The 22,485-nt window shown below is 42.2% G+C and overlaps 1 protein-coding gene and 1 long non-coding RNA gene across 6 annotated transcripts in view; both read left to right on the forward strand.

Annotated features, from left to right (window-relative positions):
* Positions 1-22,485, forward strand: part of LOC132668744 (uncharacterized) — a 324,417-nt gene that overhangs the window by 91,505 nt on the left and 210,427 nt on the right. The gene's annotated exons all lie outside the window — the stretch shown is intronic.
* Positions 1-22,485, forward strand: part of MCTP2 (multiple C2 and transmembrane domain containing 2) — a 239,439-nt gene that overhangs the window by 35,525 nt on the left and 181,429 nt on the right. For all 5 annotated transcript variants that reach the window (XM_078448969.2, XM_078448972.2, XM_078448971.2 and 2 more), the window contains exon 2: positions 17,803-18,340. In XM_078448969.2, coding sequence (XP_078305095.2) covers positions 17,873-18,340 — 468 coding nt within the window. In that variant the 5' untranslated portion in view covers positions 17,803-17,872. The remainder of the gene's footprint in view (positions 1-17,802; positions 18,341-22,485) is intronic.

The following is a 22,485-nucleotide window of genomic DNA, read 5'->3' on the forward strand; positions in this document are numbered from 1 at the left end:
CACCCTACCTAAACAATTTTGACGGACGTTACAAGAGATAACGGACATCAGGTTGTCTACGAATCCGATTTCTCTATTCTCCTCTGTCACTTTGCATTGAGGAAAGCATGAAACTTTTATTTTTATATAAGATGGGCTTCAGAGCATAATGATATGCTTTTCTTTGAGCAGATATTTTTAAACTGGTTGCAGATCTATGGAAGTCACCGATAAAGTTGTCCTTAGCGTATTAGAATTATCGAGCTGTCTTCTTGGGGGAGGTTTAGTTGTTCTTTGGAGAGACAAGAGGGGTTTGCTGCTTCTGTTGACGTAGGCTCGGCTTGGGCCTGGGGAATGCTTTGAAAAGTTACATTATAAAAGAAACTACTGGCTTGGTATTTTACAAGTGGGGGAATGAGAAACTGTGCGTGGTGTTGATTTAAAAGGTAAATGTTTGTGTGTGAAAGTTTCTTCTTGCTTTTGACAGGGACGGCCATATTTCTGAAAGACTGTGCTGTGTATTCTGAAAAATTTATATTGATTTGGTGGCTGATGGGTGTACACAATTTATTAAACATGCTCTCTTTCAGTCCAGAAATGGCGTAGAAAGATATGTGTAAGGCTTCCTCTGTTCTAAATTACTATCTGTCTTTAGGCTTACCTTTCAGTCACATTTTCTACTCCAAATTTTTTTTCAATGTTTATTTATTTTTGAGAGAGAGAGAGAGAGAGAGAGAGAATCCAAAGCAGGCTGCAGAGCCTCTGACCTGTTGGCACAGAGCCCGACGCGGGGCTCGAACCCACGAACCGCGAGACCATGACCTGAGACAAAGTCAGAAGCTTAACTGACTCAGTCACCCAGGTGCCCCCACATTTTCTATCCTAAGATGGCTTCTACAATGTGTAGTTTACTCAGGCGGATTACGATTTTAACTGGACATTAATATCTTCCCCTAATTCTCTCCCTCTGCTGTCCTAAAGATAACTTCCGGCATTCTGCTTCTGCAGGTAATTTTAAACCCTTAAATGTGATAGTGCTGTTACGCGGCACATTTGAGGTTTGGCAGTTGTTTTGTTATGTAGGTCCTGCATAAGAGATCAGCGTGTGGTTTAATGTGAGGCCATCAAGCTCAAGTGCATGAAGAAGTGAATTACTTTCTCTTACGCTTGGTGTGTATTATTTAGACTGTGCACTTGTTTCATGGGCAGTGCTTGATTTTTCACAATTCAGGTCTGTGGCTCCACGGCAGAGAAGAAATATTCTGATAAGGGAATCAAGAAAATTGTGTGTGTGTGTGTGCCCACACACACATGCACTGGCAGGTGGTGGGCAGCGGTTTTGTCAAGAGGTGATTGTTGATTGAACACTGTAGCGAGAGAAGCACATACTTTTAGCCAAGAGTATTCTATCCATCCATCTCTAACCATGATCAAGTGTCCTCAGCGTGACCCACATCCTAGGTCCTTCAGCCTAATTTTATGAAAGTCATTTCGTCTGTTGCCTTTGGCTTTTCCTTTCCTACACCCTTTGGAACCCTCCCCACTTGGGCTTTCTTTCCCCTCATGCCCCCATGAGTCATACTGAGATTACCGGTAATCTCCATTGCGCCACATGGAGGCTTGTCGGGACTGGTGTTATCTCATCTTCAAGCGGCTCTTGACGCTCCGGACCACTTCCTCTGTACAACACCCTTCCTTTGTCTTCTCTGTTTTAGTTTCTAGTTGTCATAAGGTGACACCACACTTTTTTTCATCCTCTCTGGCTGTATCGTTTTAGTGTCCTTGGCAAGTTTGTCCTGCTCGAACACTGCTTGGTGCTGGAGTTCCTTAAGGCTCATCCCGTCTTTCCATCTCATGCGCTTCATGGCAAGCCCATCCATCACCAGGCCTGCAGTCACCGTCTGAATGCCGGTCTCCCCAGACTCTGTCTCTAGACCCGATCTCCCAGCTCTGTAGTCGTGTATTCCGCTGCCAGTATGGCTTCTCCGGGTGAACTTGTGAAACACAGAGAAACCAAGTCTGAGCCCCAAATCTGCACTTGGGAGTGAATGGCCTAGGGTTTTTTAACTGGACTGGACTCAGTCCGGATTTCCCCTCCCTCTCATTCCTTTTGTTGAGTCCCATCCACTCCGTGTCATCACTGTTGCTCAGTCCCTCCCCTCTTTACTGAGACAACAAGGAGACAGAAGAATCAGAAGAACATTGATCTAAAGAACATTGATCTAGGCAATGCAGTCAACCAGTTTCAACCAACTGACATATATAGAATCCAAGAACTGCAGAATTGACCATAAGTTGGGCCATAAAGGAAGCCTCCATTTGCAAAGGATTGAAAAGATATGGATTCTTCTTTAGGACTTAAATCTTAGGAAGTAAGCCAGAAATCAATAACATGAAGATAACCAAACAATCCCAATTCTTTTTCAGAATTAAGCACTATACCTCTAAAACCTCCCTATGTATCAAGTAGATGAACTTAAGGTGGAAGTGAGTATTTTGAATAAATGGCCAGGAAGATACGACCTATCAAAACTCATTTGATGCAGCTCACTCAGTGCATAGAGGGAAATTTGTAGCATTCAATGCATTAATAGAGAGAATAGTATAGCCTAAAAATTGGTATCTAATTTTCTATGTCAAGAATTAAAAAAAAAAAAAGCAAATCAAACCAAAAGGGTATAGAAAAAATCCATGGGTAAAAATAAGAACAGGACCCAATAAATAAAATCAACAAAGAAAAGTAAGCTTTAGAAAAGTGAGTAAGCCTTTTGATACGGATCAGGTAAAACAGTGTTGGATATATTACCAACATCCTGTTACCTATTGAATTGGAAGCTCTGAAAAATATTTTAGAGAAAGGAAAAGAAAATATTTTAGAAAAGACAAAACAAAATTGTCATTATTTGATCTTTTTAGAAAAAAATTTTACTGTTTATTTTTGAGAGAGAGAGAGAGAGCAAGTGCGCATGAGCGGGAGAGGGGAAGACAGGAGAAAACACAGAATCCGAAGCAGGCTCCAGGCTCTGAGCCATCAGCACAGACCCTGACGCAGGGCTCAAACTCGTGAACAGCAAGATCTTGAGCTAAAGTTGGATGCTTAACCAACTGAGCCACCCAGGTGCCCCGAAATTGTCATCATTTGAAAATAATTTAATAGTCTACATTGAAAACCAGAATTAATTGTCATTTACAGACAAATTTTAGCATTAATAAATGACCTCCACAAGATGGTAGGAATTAGAATCCATGTATAGAAGTCACTTGTTTCCCTCTGTGCACAAATGTTTACAATAACTTTATTCATAATTCCCCAAAATTTGAAGCAACCAAAATGCCCTTCAACGGGCAAATGGATAAATAAACTGTGGTACATCCATACCATGGAATGTTATTTAGTAAAAATAAATGAGCTGTCTATTAAGCCACAAACAGGCATGGAGGAGATGTAAATAAATATTACTAAGTGAAAAAGTAAAAAGTGTGAAAACTCTGTGTGATGTGTGTTTCCAACTATGTGACATTCTGGAAAAGGCAAAACTATAGAGATCGCAAAAAGATCAATGTTTGCCAGGGATTCAGCGAGAGGGGAGGGGGGGTTTGAGTAGGAGGAGCAGAGGAATATTTTAAAGCAGTGAAACTCTTCTGTATGATCCTGTAATGGTGGACTCATGGCATTATACATTTGTCCAACCTCAGAAATGCACAATACAAAGGGTGAGCCCCAGGGTAAATTGTGGACGTTAGTTAATACTAAGGCATCAGCAACCCTTCATCCCTTGTAACAAATATGGCACCTAATTGTAACAAATAGACCACATTAATGATAGATGGCAAGTCAGAAAAATTGTGTGTGGGGGCAGGACGAGGGGATATATGGGAACTGTCACACTTTTGTGCAGTTATTCTATATAATACTGCTCTAAACAAGCCTATTACAAAAAAGAAAAAAGACATAAAAAGTAGTCATATTCATGACTAGGAAGATAATATCTTGAGGCGGTCCTCAGATTAATTTGTAAAGCAGCTGCCAACCAAAATGTTCACCACTTTTATTTTGGGAGTGGGGGTATTAGAGAAATAAATGGGTCTAAAATTCACGTGGAAGAGCAGAGAAAAAAAGAAACCAATCTGAAGACCCATGGCAGGGTGTGCCTTACCCAGCTAGATATCAAGAGTTGCTACAAACCTATCGTAATTAATGATGTGATATGGGCACAGGTATCAATAACCAGGTGCAGACGTTATATATGGAAATTATACTTGATAGAGATGGCCTTGTACATCATTGGGAGGTAGGGTTGGTCCTTTTTTAAAAAAAAAAAATTAATGTCTATTTTTGAGAGAGACAGAGTGTGAGTGGGGGATGGGCAGAGAGAGAGCAGGAGACACAGAATTGGAAGCCGGCTCCAGGCTCTGAGCTGTCAGCAAAGAGCCCGACGCAGGGCTCGAGCTCACGGACCGCGAGATCATGACCTGAGCCGAAGTTGGCCACCCAACCGACTGAGCCACCCAGGTGCCCCAGTCTTTTTTTTTTTTTTTTTTCTTTTAATGTTTGTATTTATTTTGAGAGACAGTGCAAGTGGGGGAGGGGCAGAGAGAGAGAGAGAATCCCAAGCAGGCTCCACGCTCAGTGCTCGGCACAGAGCTGCACACGAGGTTCGATCTCTTGACCCGTGAAATCATGACCTGAGCTGAAATCAAGAATCAGATGCCCAACTGACTGAGCCACCCAGGTGCCACAGGGAGGGAGGGTAGGTCTTACTAATATAAAGGTTCTTTGAACTTTGATTATGTACGTACATAAAAAATAGTCTCTGTCCCTCATCCCAAACCATAAGTAAACAATGTAGGATAGGGCAAATGACCGTGAAAAGCAAAACTTCAGAGCTTTATCAAGAAAAGATATGAAAATATATTTGTGATCCTGAGGATTTAGAAACCACAGCCGCCACACTCGTGCCACGCACACAAACACAACATGCCAAGAAAAATATTGATAAACTCAACTCATCAAATGTTTTTCAAATGTAAATCTTGGCACCACATAAAACTTTTTAAGAACTACATTTTGGGTGGAGAGTTTTGCAGCCGAAAGTAGCAAGAAAGCATTATTATAAAAAGAAATTCTTTTATGTTTATTTATTTATTTTGAGAGAGAGAGGCAAGCATGAGCCTGGGAGGGGCAGAGAGAGAGGAAAAGAGAATCTCAGGCAGGCTCTGTCCTCTGTGCTGAGCCCCATGTGGGGCTCAAACTCACAAACCATGGGATCAGGACTTGAGTCGAAATCAAGAGTCAGTTGCTTAACCGACTGAACCACCCAGATGCCCCTGGTGTCAACATTTTGAAAGTACGGTTCCAAATAAGAAGAAAGAAAGCTATCAACCCAATAATGGGTCGCCTTTCACAATTTCAGATTGGCAAATACCAAAAAAAAACACAACAAACTTGTAGCGGTAGGTGCAGGCAAAGACATTGCACGGTAGAAACTGATTGGCCGCTGTTGGGCATATTAATTAATATATCTACTTTGGAAAACAGTTTGGCAATACCTACGTAGTCAAGTTTCGGATACACATACCCCACAGGTCAACACATCAACTCTGAGATAGGGTGTTTCTCAGTGAGGCCTTCTTGGTAATTTGGGCAGGACAAGTCTGTCTTGTTACCTTTCATAACCCTGATCTGCGCCCACTGTGTGTGGGTTATGCCTCCTACCATGGCCGTGAAAACAACCGAACATTCTTGACACATTTCTAACCACTTCTAGTGGGGGCAGTCCAGAGCTGATTGAAAAACCCTGGGAGAGGGGCGCCTGGGTGGCTCAGTCAGTTGGGTGTCTGACTTCGGCTCAGGTCATGATCTCGCGGTTCATGGGTTCGAGCCCCGCCTTGGGCTCTGTGTTGACAGCTCAGAGCCTGGAGCCTGCTTCGGGTTCTGTCTCTCCCTCTCTCTCTGCCACTCCCCTGCTCATGCTCTGTCTCTGTCTTCCAAAATAAATAAACATTAAAAATATTAAGAAAAAAAAAAGAAAGAAAAACCCTGGGAGAAACTAACATAAATCCCAGAAGACAAGTCTAAGAATATTCTTTAAAGTCTGTTTAATTCTGTTTTTAATAATAAAATAGAGTGAGCATCTTAAGTAGCCAAAAAAATTAATCAATAAATTACAACATCCTCTAAAAACAGAATATTAGGGACTCCTGGGTGGCTCAGTTGGTTAAGCATCCGACTTTAGCTCAGGTATGATCTCGCGGTTTGTGGGTTCGAGCCCCAGTTTGGGCTCTGTGCTGACAGCTCGGAGCCTGGAGCCTGCTTCAGATTCTGTGTCTCCCTCTCTCTCTGCCTCTCCTCCACTCACGCTCTGTCTCTCTCAAAAATAAACATTAAAAAATAAATAAATAAAAACAGAATTATATGCTTTTTAAAATGACTTTAACAAAGCTACATTTATCATTGCGGATACAGTTCCTGAAGGTAACGTTGATTGAAAAGCATGGAACAATATAATACTTACGTAAAATGTATAATCAGTAAAGTTTATGATCATGATAAATACTATTATGTTTATCCTTGAATGTTATGGAACAAAATATATGGAAACAATAAATACAGTTTTCAACTAACTACTGATTACTTCCAGCAGGGCATGATGGGAAAGTCACACAGAAAATGTGTTTAAATTTTTATTCCATAAGGTATGTCACTAGTACGTTCATGATCTACACTTTTCTATACACCACTGAAGAAATCTAAGTGTAAAAGAACAGCAACGAGAGTGGATATGGGAATACATAACTAAGGCTGAAATGTTTGGATAGAACTAATAGGTCCAGAGGTCTGAAAATGATTGGGGACTGAGGTGGATAAAAAATGTCAGGCAGGGGGCGCCTGGGTGGCTCAGTTGGTTAAGCGTCCGACTTCAGCTCAGGTCACGATCTCGCGGTCCGTGAGTTCGAGCCCCGCGTCGGGCTCTGGGCTGATGGCTCAGAGCCTGGAGCCTGCTTCCGATTCTGTCCCTCTCTCTCTGCCCCTCCCTCGTTCATGCTCTGTCTCTGTCTCAAAAATAAATAAACGTTAAGGGGCGCCTGGGTGGCGCAGTCGGTTAAGCGTCCGACTTCAGCCAGGTCACGATCTCGCGGTCCGTGAGTTCGAGCCCCGCGTCAGGCTCTGGGCTGATGGCTCGGAGCCTGGAGCCTGTTTCCGATTCTGTGTCTCCCTCTCTCTCTGCTCCTCCCCCGTTCATGCTCTGTCTCTCTCTGTCCCAAAAATAAATACAAAACGTTGAAAAAAAAAAAAAATTAAAAAAAAAAAAAATGTCAGGAAGGCCGACATGGAAAATCAAAGGCCTTTACAACTATTTAGAACAAGAAAACCCAGGAAAGATTAGAGATCTCCCTTAGGGCAAAATACAGTGATTAAGCGTTGAAGCCCCCTACTTGTTAGTATTTATGTCATGTTTGCAAAGCACTTTCTTGGCGATCATCTCCCTGGGTCCTACCGAGTGATATGGCAATAAAACAAGAGATATAAAGTAGGAAAAGAAGTCTATGGTACCTGACATGGGGGTAAGTCACTTCCTAGCTTTTTAAGTTGACATCATTTCTTTAGATGCAGTTAAAGTGAAATATAGTGTGCTGAAGAAGTTTGCATTTATGATCTCCAAGAGCCAGTGTTTCTACTCTTGGGATGGGTGTAGAGAATTAGAAAGCTGCTAGAATTCTAGACTGAGATCATTAGCTAAAGAGTTACGGTAGAGAGCATTTGGAGGGATAATGGCCCCCATGGTCTCTATGTTTCCTGGTGACATTGAGATGTCCTGCAAAGTGTCCAACACGAAACTGGCTCAGTTTTTTTTCAACGTTTTTTTTTTTTTTTTTTTTTTTTTTTTTTTTAATTTATTTTTTGGGGACAGAGAGAGACAGAGCATGAACGGGGGAGGGGCAGAGAGAGAGGGAGACACAGAATCGGAAACAGGCTCCAGGCTCCGAGCCATCAGCCCGGAGCCTGACGCGGGGCTCGAACTCACGGACCGCGAGATCGTGACCTGGCTGAAGTCGGACGCTTAACCGACTGCGCCACCCAGGCGCCCCGAAACTGGCTCAGTTTTGCAGCCAGAGCACCACTTTCCCCCAGAAAATTGGGTTATTCCTTCTCTGCTGTTGGGTTTTTGGTTCCTCTTGAATGTTTCTGTATGTTGCTCATGGTGAAGCATGGCGCATAGACTCCCACAGATTTGATCAACTGTTTCCCGTCTTGCCTTCTTTCTACCTCCCTTGAAGACCCATCAGTTTCTTCTTTTTTTTTTTTTTTAACGTTTATTCATTTTTGAGACAGAGAGAGACAGAGCATGAACGGGGGAGGGTCAGAGAGGGAGGGAGACCCAGAATCCGAAGCAGGCTCCGGGCTCCGAGCTGTCAGCCCAGAGCGCGACGTGGGGCCTCGAACTCACGGACCGCGAGATCATGACCTGAGCCGAAGTCAGATGCTCAACCGACTGAGCCACCCAGGCACTCCTCATCAGTTTATTCTTTAAATTGAGCTTCCTGCCTTCTCTTGCTTGCGTTTGTAAAATTTCAGTGCTGTAATAAGATTTTGCTCTCCTGCTCCTCCTCCTCCCCTGGTTTGTTTTATTTCACTCTTGGTAAGAAATGAATCAGAAAAATTTAGAATATTCCCACGTCTTCCAAATCTGTCCATTTTGGCAACTTATGCGAAGGCATTGACGTTCCACTGAATATTTCTGTGTTGGGGGTCCCTAAGGCCACCCCCAGGTCTGGTGGCTCTTTAGGAGGACTTACAGAACTCAGTATTTGGTCTGAAAGTGATGATTTGCTCTGGGAAAGGATGGATGCAAAACAAAACCAGCAAAGAGAAGAGTGCCCAGGAAGTCTGGAGGAAACCAGGCACAATCTTCCCAGTGGGATCAACTAGGGCATATTTAATTCCTCTGGCAAGGAGTTGCGGCAACATGTATGATACGTTGCCTACCGGGGATGCCCGTTAGAGAAAACTTTTTATTGGGTTTTAATCGGGAACCGGTCGCATAGATCCTCTCTGCCTAGCATGTACTAAAATTCCAGACTCTTAGAAGGAAAGCAGGGATTCGGCATAAACCAAATCGTTTGCATGTACAGTGGGGGCACAATGAGCCACTCTGGTCAGAGTGATTGGAAACCTTGCAAAATCTCAGGTTCCCAGACACCAGCTCAGGACCAACCTGGAGAGCAGGAGTAAGAGGTCAGCAATCTCAGACCTGCTAGTTGTGCTTTTTTGCACTGATTATTTTATTCTCTTGTTGAATGGAATGTTCACTGGTGCAGACTCATTTAAAAAGTCACGTGTCCCTTTTGTTAAACTTTCAGGGAGAGGTGCTAATTGTGGATATCCTGTTGGAGATTGGAATAAGAGTGAAAGCACAGGTATCTGAGGGCTGCAGAAACTCCAGCCCCTTCCCCTTCCCTTCACTCCTCTCCAGACAGAGTATGAATTAGGAATGACTGATAAAGAGAGAGGAGTGATTCTGGGATCTTCTTCTGCAGGTGAGATTTTAAAGAGAGTAGCGGTGGGGCGGAGTATGGTGTCAGCCAGAGAAGACAGGAACTGCTTTCAGATAGTGTATTTTGTTTCTTTCCAAGAACATAGGTAGTGGGACTGAAAAAGGCATCCAGTCCTTTTGGTTGGTCTTCGTTCTTGGAGGGGATTCTGTCCCCGTGATTAAAAAAAATTTTTTTTTGTGATGTTTATTTATTTTTGAGAGAGAGACAGAGCATGAGCAGGGGAGGGGAAGAGAGAGATGGAGGCACAGAATCCGAAGCAGGCTCCGGGCTCCGAGCTGCCAGCACAGAACCCAGTGCGGGGCTCGAACCCACGAACTGTGAGATCATGACCTGAGCCGAAGTCGGGCACTCAACCGACTGAGCCACCCAGGCGCCCCAATCCCCATGATTTTTTAAATAATATATCTAACGTGTAGAATAATTTTTTCTACCTCAATTGGATTACAAATTTAGTAGCAATTTGACTGATTGATTGGGAAGCTGCATTTTAGGGGGGGAAAAAGCCAAATTTATTTTAAAAGCACTTGCATTTTCTGTTTCTTATAGAAGAGTGATTTGCAGGGACTTTTCTATTAAGGATAGTCTCCTTTATTATTTTTCTAAAATTTTTTTAATATTTATTTATTTTTGAGAGAGAGAGAGAGAGCGAGCACGAGCGGAAGAGGGGCAGAGAGAGAGGGAGACACAGGATCTGAAGCAGGCTCCAGGCTCTGAGCTGTCAGCACACGGCCCGAGGCGGGGCTCGAACCCGCTAACTGTGAGATCATGACCTGAGCCAAAGTCGGATGCTTAACTGACTGAGCCACCCAGACACCCCAAGGATAGTCTCCTTTAGATAACATTTCTGTGGTGGGGAAGTTGTTTCTTATACCAGCTCGATTAAATATAGTCAAACGTAGAGCCTCTTATCCCTGTTTTATCAGAATTCAAAATAATCCTTTCACAGACTACAATTTGCCTTTATCCTTTCCCACAGGAGGAAACGGATACCACAGGAGGAGTGTATGTCATCGGATTTTCATCTTTATTGAATCTAGTTTAAATTTTGCTTTTTCCTCCCATTTTAACAGGGTGCGATATGAAATTTCCTTTCTGCCGGTGATAAAAATATCTTAATGGTTCTCTAAAAAGCTAGTAATGACACATTCTGACTACTAATAACTACTTGCGGCTCTGTCATTCGAGTTGATACTTAGATTGTGAAAATAAACCCTTTTTATCATATTTACGCTAAAGGGGAACGTCGAGAAGCACAGTCTGAGCCCGGGTGACTGAATAATGTGCCGAATAATCAATTATGCTGTTGTCATTCTCGGACCTCTCTCCTTTGTGTTTCTTATTCACACCGTGGATGTGGTGCAGGTTCAATCAGATACTTTGGGGCCGGCATTTAAGAGGTTTGTTGTTCTCTTTTTCCATTTGGCCAATTGCTCGCAGCCAGCTGGGGAGGATGTCTGGGTTAAAACCGTAATAAATGAAACTTCCATTAGGCCTCTGGGCTTGGGGCCATTTCCTGCAAAGACCTTATCCTGCCGTTTAGTGGTTTGAAGAAGCAGAAGGCTTCTTTCCGTTCAATAAATGAAGGCTGCGTGTTACCAGGCTGGGCACCACAGGTATCTCGTTGGGCGAAGCTTCTAGCGCTGATGGTTTGCAGAGCGCGGGCTACATTGTCACTTGCAGCTCTTTGGATCTTATGATGATAACCTGGGAACTTGTCTCATGCTAGACGATGGAGCCGATATGTTTCAGTTTGTTTGTAAATCTCCTCTGAGGTGAGGGAAGCTGACTCTCCAGATCGTTGGATTTGTCTCACCGGCTTTTTTCTTCAAGTCTAACTGTTCCTTGAATTTATTCTTGTGTTAGACTTTCCATCTTCATGCACCGTCGGTTGGAGGGGTAAAGTTTTCAGGCGTCGAAGCGACCGCGGTCTAGTGGTATATTTGCTTTATGTACACCTTTAAGAACACCTCTTCTTGGAGGGGCCTGTATTTTAATATTTATACGTTTGTAGTTCTGGACCTCTGGTTCTGTGCTACTTACACACATGGGGAAATTTTGGTCAGAAGGATTTTGCAAAACTTACTTTTTTAAAAAAAATTTTAATGTTTATTTATTTTTGAGAGAGAGAGAGAGAGAGAGTTCGAGCGAGTTGGGGAGGGACAGAGAGAGAGGGAGACACAGAATCCGACAGGAGCCAAAACAATGATGAGGGGGATGTCCTTCCTACTTCATGATGCTGTAGTTTTGAGAACAGGGCTAAATCATTGCTTTCTTTCCTTTTCTTTTTCCTTCCTTCCTCCCTCCCTTCCTCCCTCCCTCCCTCCCTCCCTCCCTCCCTGCCTCCCTCCCTCCATCTTTCTTTCTTTCTTTCCTTTTCTTTCTTTCTTTTTTCTTTCTTTCTTTCTTTCTTTCTTTCTTTCTTTCTTTCTTTCTTTCTTTCTTGTTTTAATCTCTATCAATCCTCCCACTACTCTGGTGGGATCATAGTAGTGGGTTGTTTCTGATCAGAGGATTGAAAAGGGGAGTTCCAAGGCTGCCTGGGTGGCTCAGTTGGTCAAGCGTGTGACTCTTGGTTTTGGCTCAGGTCCTGATCTCACGGTTCGTGGGTTCGAGCCCCTCATTGGGCTCTGTGCTGACAGCGTGGAGCCTGCTTGGCATTCTCTCCCTCCTCTGCCCCTCCCCTGTGCACTCTCTCTCTCTCTCTCTCTGTCACTTTGAAAATAAATAAGTAAACTTAAAAAATTAAAAATAAAATGAAGAAAAGGGGACTTCCAGGGTATCAGAGAGTATCAGGGGAGGCAGCTGAGAAGAGGGGCTCAGGAAATGATTCCATAAAGCTTGTGAATTCCTGAACTGACCACAACCTGCACATTCATGCATCTGATCATGATTAGCATGCCATCTACTTTGAGAATGTAGTTAATGAATAGAGCTCTATGCAAGTCTCGGAGTGACCTCTATATGGTGCGTACCCAGGACAGATTGCAATGGCCCTTCATGGCTTTTGAGAACAACACTGACCTCAGCCCACAAAATGTGGGTTGGAATTTGTGGCTGGAAGCTAATCAGATGCCTGACAAAACAATAACATCAGCATTCTCCATAGATTTAAATAAGGCTCGAGATTTTATAAGAACATTCAGAATGTCTAAGATATGATCCATGTTGGCCTATGAAGGACTACAAAAATCTCAAATTGCATGGAAAAGACAATGGATGACAAATAAAATATGACTTTAAAGCAGCTATTATAAAAATGCTTCGGTGAATAATCGTGAATTCTGAAGTAAAAGGTAAATTGGAATGTATCCATAATGAAATAGGAGATATAAAGTAGAACCAAATGGAAATTTTAGAACTGAAAAATACAGTAGTCTCCCCACCTTGCCCTCTCCTACCCCACCCCCAGATTTCCTCACTATGTACATTCAGTACCAAAATGGAGATAAGAGAGGAAAGAACCAGTAAATCTGAATGTAGATCAATAGAAACTATACAGTAAGAACAAAGGAGAGAAAGATTGAAAAATATTGAACAGAGATGCTGAGACTGTTGGACAATAACAACAGGCATAATGTTTGTATTATTGGAGTCCCAGAAGGAAAGGAGAAAGAATGTGGCTAAAAGTATTCCAAGAAATAATGGCTGCAAACTTTCCAAGTTTGACAAAAGACATAACCTTATAGATTCAAGAAGCTAAGCTACCCCAAACAAGATAAACTCAAAGAAACACACACCCACATATCATAACTGCTGTAAACTAAAGACAAAATTTTGAAAGCAGTCAGAGAAAAAGTGACACCTTCTCTGTAGGAGAACAGTGATTCAAATGACTCAGATTTCTCAGTGGAAATCATGGAAGCCAGAGGAAAGGTCATACCATTTTTAAAGTGCTGAAAGAAAAGTGTTGAATCTGGGATTCTAAGAAAATATCTTTGAAGATGAAGTGAAGATATTCTTATATGAGGTAAAATCTAAAGAATTTGGAGTCGACAGACTTGTAATAAAATAACCAGCTAAGGAAATTTCTTATACTATTGGGAACTGATACCAGAAATTTGAAAATCAGGAATGGAGAAAATAGTAAATATGATAGACTGTTCTTCTCTTCTTGAATTATTCCAAATACGGTTCATGATTGAAATCAAAGTAAAAGCTTGTCTGATAGGAATTTGCAGTGTATTTAGATGTAATATAGAAGACACCTTATCAAGGGGCGAGGAAGAGGATACCTATATCATTATATGGTAGGCAGAATAATCTCCTGCCCTACAGAATCCCACGTCCTAATCCTCAGATGCTGTGAATATGTTACGTTAAGTGGGAAAAGGATTTTGCAGATGTGATTAAGACTGTAGACCTTGAGATAGTGAAAATATGCTGTATTATCCTGGTGGGCCCAACTGAATCACATTGAGTCCTTAAAAGTTGAAGAGGATGACAGAAAGGTGGATCAGAGAGATGATTCTAAGGAGAGTGTGAAAGGTTAATTATGCATGTTGTAACTTCTAGAGCAACCACTAAAATTTTATTAAAAGAAATGTGGTCAAAGTCATAATTGATGTATTAAGTGGAACACTAAACAATAGTGTTAACCTTGAAAAAAGCAAGGAAGGGAAACAAAAGAATAAAAAACAATGGAAACAAACAAAACACATAGGTTGGGAACCCTTAATACAAACATATCAATTATTACATTAAATGTAAATGGTCAAAACAAACCAATTAAAAGATTGTCAGATTGGATTTAAACAGTAAGAAGATATACCAATTATAAACATGTATCCAACTAACAGCCCTTCAAAATACAGAAGCAAAACCTGACATAGTGAAAGGAGAAATAGACAAATTCATAATTATAACTGAGTAACCCAGCACACCTCTCTAGGTAAGACTAGTAGACCGAAACTGAGCAAGAGTATAGAAGAACTGAATCATTAACCCACTAGATCTAATAAACATTTATATAACATTCAACCAAATCCTAATTGACTAAAATATTTCTAAATGAAGATAGAAACAATCCTTTTTAGCATATTTGCAAGTTAAATTATGAGATGTGAAATAATGTATTTGTGTCTTACTAATGCAAAATAGAGGTTTATATTTAGAGCAACATTTTAAAAAGCAGCAAAAAGTGGTAAAATATTTTGTGCTTTCAAAGCTAGAATGACTCAGTGTGCAATAATTGAAATTATAATAATTTAAAAACTAGCTAACATTGTCTTAAATATTTACTCTGTGCCAAGCAGTGTTCTAAACACCTAATATAGACTAATTGATTCAGTCTTCACAAGAGGCCAATGAGGTAGTTATGGTTAAGCTCCGTAAAATTGAAATAATAATGAGATCCAGAGATTTTGAATAAATTGAGTAAGATGCCAAAATTGGAAATGATGACAACAGTATCAGTCAAGATTAAAAAAATAGTTTCTCTTCAATGAACACTTTCTCTGCCTTTGACACTGTGCCTTGCACTTTGTGTCATTCTGTTTGTACACCAGATAATATAATCCCCATTGGATAGGTGAGACAATTGAGGCTTAGTACAATGGCTTGCCCCTGATGGTACCTCTAAGTAGGATGTAGCAAAGCAAAATTCCAACCCATGGAGTCTGTCTCTAGAACCCTAGCTTTTCATCTCTGCATTGCCTCCTGAAGATACCCATTTCATCCTGGGAGAAGCTCTTGCCTGTACTGGTGGTCATCTGGCAAAGGCTGTGGACTCTCACAGTCCTGCTCTTCGAAAGGCAATAACTTCTCTATGGCTAAATATCCTGTCTTGGAGTGAGATAGGGCCGAATACAAACGCTTGGAGTCCTTGATTTTAGAAAATGTGTTTTGTTGTGGCTCTTGGCCTCTTTTATCCTCAGCCAAACATGACAGTGGAATAGAGGCAGGTCAGAATGATCTGACCCACTGCTCTTTTTTGTTCTGGAAGGGTCTATTATGAGCTACCTGACACACAGAATAAGGTTTATTTCTCCAAATTTGATTTTTTTGGGTTAAATCTCTAAGTCCTTCAGATAAATATCTTTTTTAAAAACATGATTTTTCATCATGATAATTATACTCTTTAATTCCCAACTGCTCAATCACCTCCCCCTTGGTAACCATCAGTTTGTTCTCTGTAGTTAAGAGTCTACTTACGGCTTCTCTCTCTCTGTCTCTCTCTCTCTCATCATTTGTTTCTTTTTTTTATTTGAAAAGATTTTTTAATGTTTATTTTTGAGAGAGAGAGCGGCGGGGGAGGGAGACAGTGCACAAGCAGGGGAGGGTCAGAGAGAGAGGGAGACACAGAATCTGAAGCAGGCCTGAGCTGTCAGCACAGAGCCTGACGCGGGGCTTGAACCCACCAACCGTGAGATCATGACCTGAGCTGAAGTTGGATGCTTAACCGACTGAGCCACCCAGGCACCGCTGATCATTTGTTTCTTAAATTGAACATGTGAGTGAGATCATATGGTACTTGTCTTCCCCACCCCCCCCCCCCCTTCGGTTTATTCATTTTGAGAGAGAGAGAGAACATGCAGGGGAGGGGCAGAGAGAGAGAGGAGAGAGAGAATCCCAAGCAGGCTCTGCACTGTCAGCACAGAGCCCGACGCAGGGCTCTATCTCACAAACTGTGAGATCATGATCTGAGCCAAAATCAGGAGTCAGATGTTTAACCGACCGAGCCACTCAGGTGCCCTGGTATTTGTCTTTTTCTGACTTGTTTTGCTTAGCATTGTACTCTCTGTCTCTATCGATGTTTTGCAAGTAGCAAGCAAGACTTCCTTTTTTTTATGGATGGATAATATTCTATTGTGTATATGTATACACAAATATTTCTTTTTTTTTTAATTTTTTTTAATGTTTATTTATTTTTGAGACAGAGAGAGGCAGAGCATGAATGGGGGAGGGTCAGAGAGAGGGAGACACAGAATCTGAAACAGGCTCCAGGCTCTGAGCTGTCAGCACAGAGCCCGACGCGGGGCTCGAACTCACGGACCGCGAGATCATGACCTGAGCCGAAGTCGGCCGCTCAACCGACTGAGCCACCCAGGCGCCCCTACACAAATATTTCTACCACACCTTCTTTATCCCGTTATCTCTTGACGGACACTTGGGATGCTTCCATAGTTTGGCTGTTGTAAATAATGCTGCATTAAACATAGGGGCACACGTATCCCTTGGAATTAATTTTTTTCTCTTCTTTGGGTACATACCCAGTAGTGCAATTCCTGGATCATAGGATAGTTCTATTTTTAATTTTTTGAGAAACCTCCATGCTGTTTTCCAGAGTGGCTGCCTCAATTTGCATTTCCACCAACAGCGCATAGGGGTTCCTGTTTCTCCACATCCTCGCCAACACTTGGTGTTTCTTATGATTTTGATTTTAGCCATTCTTACAGACTTAAGGTAATATCTCCTTGTAGCTTTGATTTGCATTTTCCTGATGATGAGTGATGTTGAACATCTTTTCATGTGTCTTTTGGCCATCTAGATGTCTTCTTTGGAGAAATGTCTGTTCATGTCTTCTGCCCACTTTTAATTGGATTACTTATTTCTTGGGTGTTGAATTATATAAGTTCTTTACATATTTTGGATACTAACCCTTTATCAGATATGTCATTTGAAAATATCTTCTCCCATTCAGCATGTTGCCTGATTGTTGACTGTTGTTGTTTTCTTTGCTGTGCAGAAGCTTTTTATTTTGATGTAGTTCCAATAGTTTGTTTTTCCTCTTATTTCCCTTCTCTCAGGAGATATATCTAAAAAAAAAAATGGTACAGCCAATGTCAGATTACTGCCTGTGCTCTCTTCCAGGATTTTTATTGTTTCAGGTCTCTTGTTCAGATCTTTAATCCATTTTGAAGTTATTTTTGTGTTTGGTGAAAGAAAGTGGTCCCGTTTCATTTTCTTGTATCCAAATTTGATTTTGATTTGATCCCTATTGAGTCCAATCTGTAATATCTCAAATGACCCCCTTTCCTGCATAGCATTTACCAGTCTGTGTAATTACATATTTATTTGTGGGGCATTCCTATCACTCACACTCAGATTCTGTGTCTCCCTCTCTCTCTGTCCCTCCCCCCACCCCCAAAATAAAAATAAAACATTAAAAAACATTAAAAAAAATACTTGCAGACATTACCGATCAAATGCTTCAGTCTTGATCCCTTAGTGGAAAATGTGAGACTTTCAAGTCACATTTTAAGCTTTGATGTGCTCGGCTACCGCCGCGAAGGCTCATGTTCTGTCTTCTTATATTCTGTTTTCTAGGATCCACTGAAGTTGTTTTCCGTAGAGAGACACTCTCTCATGGAGTGATTTCCTGGTTCTTCATGCAGTCATGGATATGGATAAACCATCTGTCTGGGGCTCTTTGAAACAGCGGACCAGGCCTTTGTTAATCAACCTGAGCAAGAGGAGGGTGAAGAAGAATGCAAACAAACCCCTAGATCTAAGGGCAAGGCGTCCCCTGGACCGCCGCCTCAGCCTTTCTGTCCCTGACCTCCTGGAGGCCGAGGCCTTGGCCCCAGAGGGGCGGCCTTACTCTGGGCCCCAGTCGTCCTATACCTCAGTGCCCAGCAGCCTGTCGACTGCAGGGATCTTTCCCAAGAGCAGCAGTAGCTCCTTGAAACAGTCTGAAGAAGAATTGGATTGGAGCCAGGAAGAAGCAGGCCACCTCCACGTGGGGGAAACAGACTCCGAGGAGGCCTATGCCTCTCCTGCCGAGGACAGGAGACCTTCCAGCAATGACATCTTGGATCTGCTCCAGAAAACTCCCCTTGAAGAAGATGCACTGGAAGAGCCGGAGGTGAGACCAGGGCTGGGCGCTTTCCTATTCCTTTTTCCTTTCTTTTCTTTCTTTCTTTCTTTCTTTCTTTCTTTCTTTCTTTCTTCCTCTCTGTTTTAAGTGCACTCGATGCCCTTGGAAAATTTGGTTGGGAGTTATTTTTGTGGTTAGCTTGGATGGAAAGAATGTCATTTACAAGAATGTAGATTCAGGTGATATTGATTGCACCCACTGTTCCCGTCTGTTTTAGGGTTGACCTCTGTGTATTTTAAAACTATTACAGACAACCTTTCTGGGATACTTTAAGGCATTAAAAGCCCTATTGGATGGGTTTGCCTTTTTCCATCTCCCTGCCAAAGAAATTAAGAGCATAACTTTTCCTTGAACTTTCTGCTTTAAGCGTACACGTGTCTCTCTCTCCACCACTGCTCGGTCCTCCATACGCAAGAATGCATGGGCGTGTGCACATGTGTATGTGCTAGGGCACACGTGTGGATACTGGTTTGTGGACAGCTTCACTTGCATGCTCTAAAAAACACCAAAAGCAAGAAATCTGAAGGATGCAAATTCTTACAGATTCACTGATTTTACAAAGCTCTGGTATTTCAATAAGATAAAAGAACCAAATCTAGTTATGAGACAAATCTTGTACTTCTAGAATGAATTTCATGTAAATTCAGCCACCAGATTACTAAATCATGATTTGGATGATATTAGTTTTTTTTTTTTAAATTTCCACATTAATGGCACTGAAGTATGTTGTGGTGTTGAGGGAAGTTAAGTTTTGTTTTTGTTTTTTTTTTTATATTCCAGGTTAATGTTATAATTGCATGGGAAGCTGGTTATTTAACTGAGCATTTTGGTTTTACTTTCAGAACCAAAGCCTGTTAATTATGTCATATCTTTGGGTGTCATTACAGAATGGATCGTGGGTACTTGGAAGGTGTGACCAGATTCCTTTGGAAACATTACAATAAAACACCCTTAGCCATTCAATGACTATCTTTTTCACTGCCCCTTGCATTTAGGAAATTCGTTTTGCAATGAGGTTATGGTTTTTATTGTTGTTTATAAATTGAAAGGTTCTATTTCTGTTCATCAAAATATAAATTAGGTGAATTATTAAACATAGCTCATAATTCACAGTTGAGTGGGAAGGGGGTAACATTGAGAATTAGATACTGAAGTTAATCTTTATCTTGGTACTTATAAGTTATCAGAAAAAAAAAATGGGTGGGTTTCTTGGCTTTGACCGGCTAACGCTCTCAGATTAGAATTTTTTTATTTTAAGTTAGTGCTGTGAAACTGTTTTGCGGACTATAAATATTTGCATACCTACTCTGGGGCACCATAAGGGTTACGGCTGGAAATAGAAATGGATGGGAGAGTGACCCTGCCTTCAAGTTCTGTTGTATTGAGAGACAGCTTTGTACAGCTCTAAAGGCAGCAGAAAAGGCAAGCAGATACTGAAACTGTGCAAAACATCCAAGCCTTGCCTCTTGGCAGCTTAGGAGGTAGGAGAAATCAGCGCGTGGGTCATAGATGTGTCATGTGAGGCATTGTGCAAGCCGGCGTAGGTTTGATAGGTGAAGAAATATGGTGAACACGGGCCTGTGGGTGGGGTAGGTGGGGGTAGTGAGCATTTTGCTGCACCTGAAACAAAGGCTTGAAGAACTTTCTGGTGCGATGTATGCTGGGAAGGGTGGGCTGGGCTAAGGGGCTGGTTAGTGATGGTGAACGGCTGGTTGGCAGATGGTTGGTTGCCAGTGGTTATTTTTTCTTCTCAGGACTAACTCCAAAAAATCTTGCAATTCCTAGTCCTTTACCAATAGAACATTTTCATTAATTTTCTCCTTTAGCTCAGCCCTTTGAAAGAAAGCAAATGGGCACCGGGGTGGCTCAGTCGGTTAAGCATCTGACTCTTGATTTGGGGTCGGGTCAGGGTCTCAGGGTTCGTGAGATTGAGCCCCGTGTTGGGCCCTGTGCTGACAGCGCGGAGCCTGCTTGGGATTCTCTCTCTCTCTCTCTCTCTCTCTCTCTCTCCCTCTCTCTCTTCTCCTCCCCGCGATTCTCTCTTGTCCATTGCTCTGCCTACCCGCCCTCCTTCTGTTGCCCCCCCCCCCCCACCATATTGGGTGGGCTTTTCCCACTACCCAAGGATCTCGAGCTTATTACATAGTATAGAAGTTAGTCACTCCCTCGCTTATCTTCTCCACTAGGCTGTGTAATTTGGTCAGTGGGTATATCCAAGGGAGTTGCATCTAATTTGTCTTTGTTTTCTGAGGGCCTTGCTGTGTGCCTGACACATACCATCTGCTCACTCCATATTTGTGTAATGAGGAAATCAATGATAGCAATGTGTACATTCAGGTTAGGACGGTTTTTGTTAGTGTCTTTGTTGTGAGTTCTCGTCAGTTTATGATTTAATTAAAGTCTGATTTTCTTTTTTTGTTTTGTTTTTTTTAAAGAAGCACATCATACTGTAAATGAAATTTCTTTTTGTATGACATTAACTGAAAAACAGAGATTTAGACAGGGGTAGACTTTATAGCCCAAGTCCGATACTGGCTTTAAATCTGTTCTTCTCTTTTTTTTTCTTTTTTTCTTTTTTTCTTTTTTTTTTTTATTTTATTTTATTTTATTTTTTTTCTTTTTTTAAATAAAAAAATTTTTTTTAACATTTATTTACTTTTGAGACGGAGAGAGACAGAGCATGAAGGGGGAGGGTTAGAGAGAGAGGGACACAGAATCTGAAACAGGCTCCAGGCTCTGAGCTGTCAGCACAGAGCCCGAAGCGGGGCTCAAACTCATGGACCACAAAATCATGACCTGAGCCAAAGTCGGCCGCTTAACGGGCTGAGCCACCCAGGCACCCCATCTTCTCTTTTTTTTCAATGAAGGTGGAAGTCCTGGGGAATCCGTGAGTTTTGGGGTTGGCTAATCTGTATCTAGGATGTGGGCCATCTGTTTCCTTCCTAATGAATAGTGGCCAGGTTTCTATCACTTTCATGGAATTGGGGGAAGGAAGGAGTGGGGAGGAAGGGGTTGGCAAGTGACAAACCCAGTGCCCCACAGGGACAATCAGATGTTCACCGAGTATCCTTGCTGTGACTTATTTTGTTTGTAGCTTTCTAGAGGGGTAAGGAAAGGAACTTCTGTGGTCGGAGGCACCCATTGGGGTTTGTCTTCCATGTTTTTTATGCAATGGCAACTTGGTACCAGGCTGAGCCCGCAGCCGTGGGATAAGACCCCAAATGATGGTGTCTGAATGTTTTCTAGTTTCTTCTTAGTCCTGCCAGTGTCAGCAGGGAAGCAAGGTGCAGGTTGACAGTTATGGGGAAATGGAATGAGGAAGCAAAGCACAACATTAAGAAGGAAGAGGAAGAAAGAATGTGAGAACAGAGAAGCCACATGGAGCCTTGGAAGAGTCTCTGAAGGTGCTTCAACCAGCCATAAAACCAAAATGGAAGAAAGTAGGTTTAGAATAAAGGATACGTTGGTCGAAGAGGATTCTCCAGACTTTTCTTTGGGCCCTCAATTCTGATCGCCGTGGGCATTGCACATAAACCCGATCTCAACTTGTTCTGACAGAATTTTGTGTCCCTGAAGTGCTCTCACACACAGAGACAGTTTTTCTTGGCAACATCACTGTTACCCGCCGGGTGGCCCAAGTGAAAAACCCATGAATGCCGTGAGGCTGTCTCACTTTCCTTGCTTTTCACTGACATTTTCGTTTATGCATCTCACCTCCTTCTCCTCCTCACTTCTTCGTCTCGTACTTCTCTTCCAGGAAACCCTCTCACCCATCAAATTCTCCCTCCCTGTGAGCGTTTTCCCGACTGTACAGTCAGTGTTAATTACCCTGCTTTTGTTTGCCTGGCATGCCACTTTTGCTGTTACCGAGCGCTAACCTCATTCTGCTTTCTGCAGACATCTGTAGAGGAAGAAAGGGTTTGGAACAGGTAAGGGAGGTAGCGAAGGGAAAGCAAATTGGTAGTGGGCAAAGGTGTCCCTGGGTAAGACCCTGAGAAGGTCACCTGCCTCCTAGACCTGTATTAACTGTCCAGCGGCCATCTGGCTCCGAGGACCAACTCATGATAACCCAATGCTCACGAGACAGAGCTATAAATGACAACCTTGACTGTTCGTAATGAGGGTTAAATACC

The sequence above is a fragment of the Panthera onca genome, chromosome B3, assembly GCF_046562875.1.
Source record: "Panthera onca isolate mPanOnc1 chromosome B3, mPanOnc1 haplotype 2, whole genome shotgun sequence".
Classification (NCBI taxonomy): domain Eukaryota; kingdom Metazoa; phylum Chordata; class Mammalia; order Carnivora; family Felidae; genus Panthera; species Panthera onca.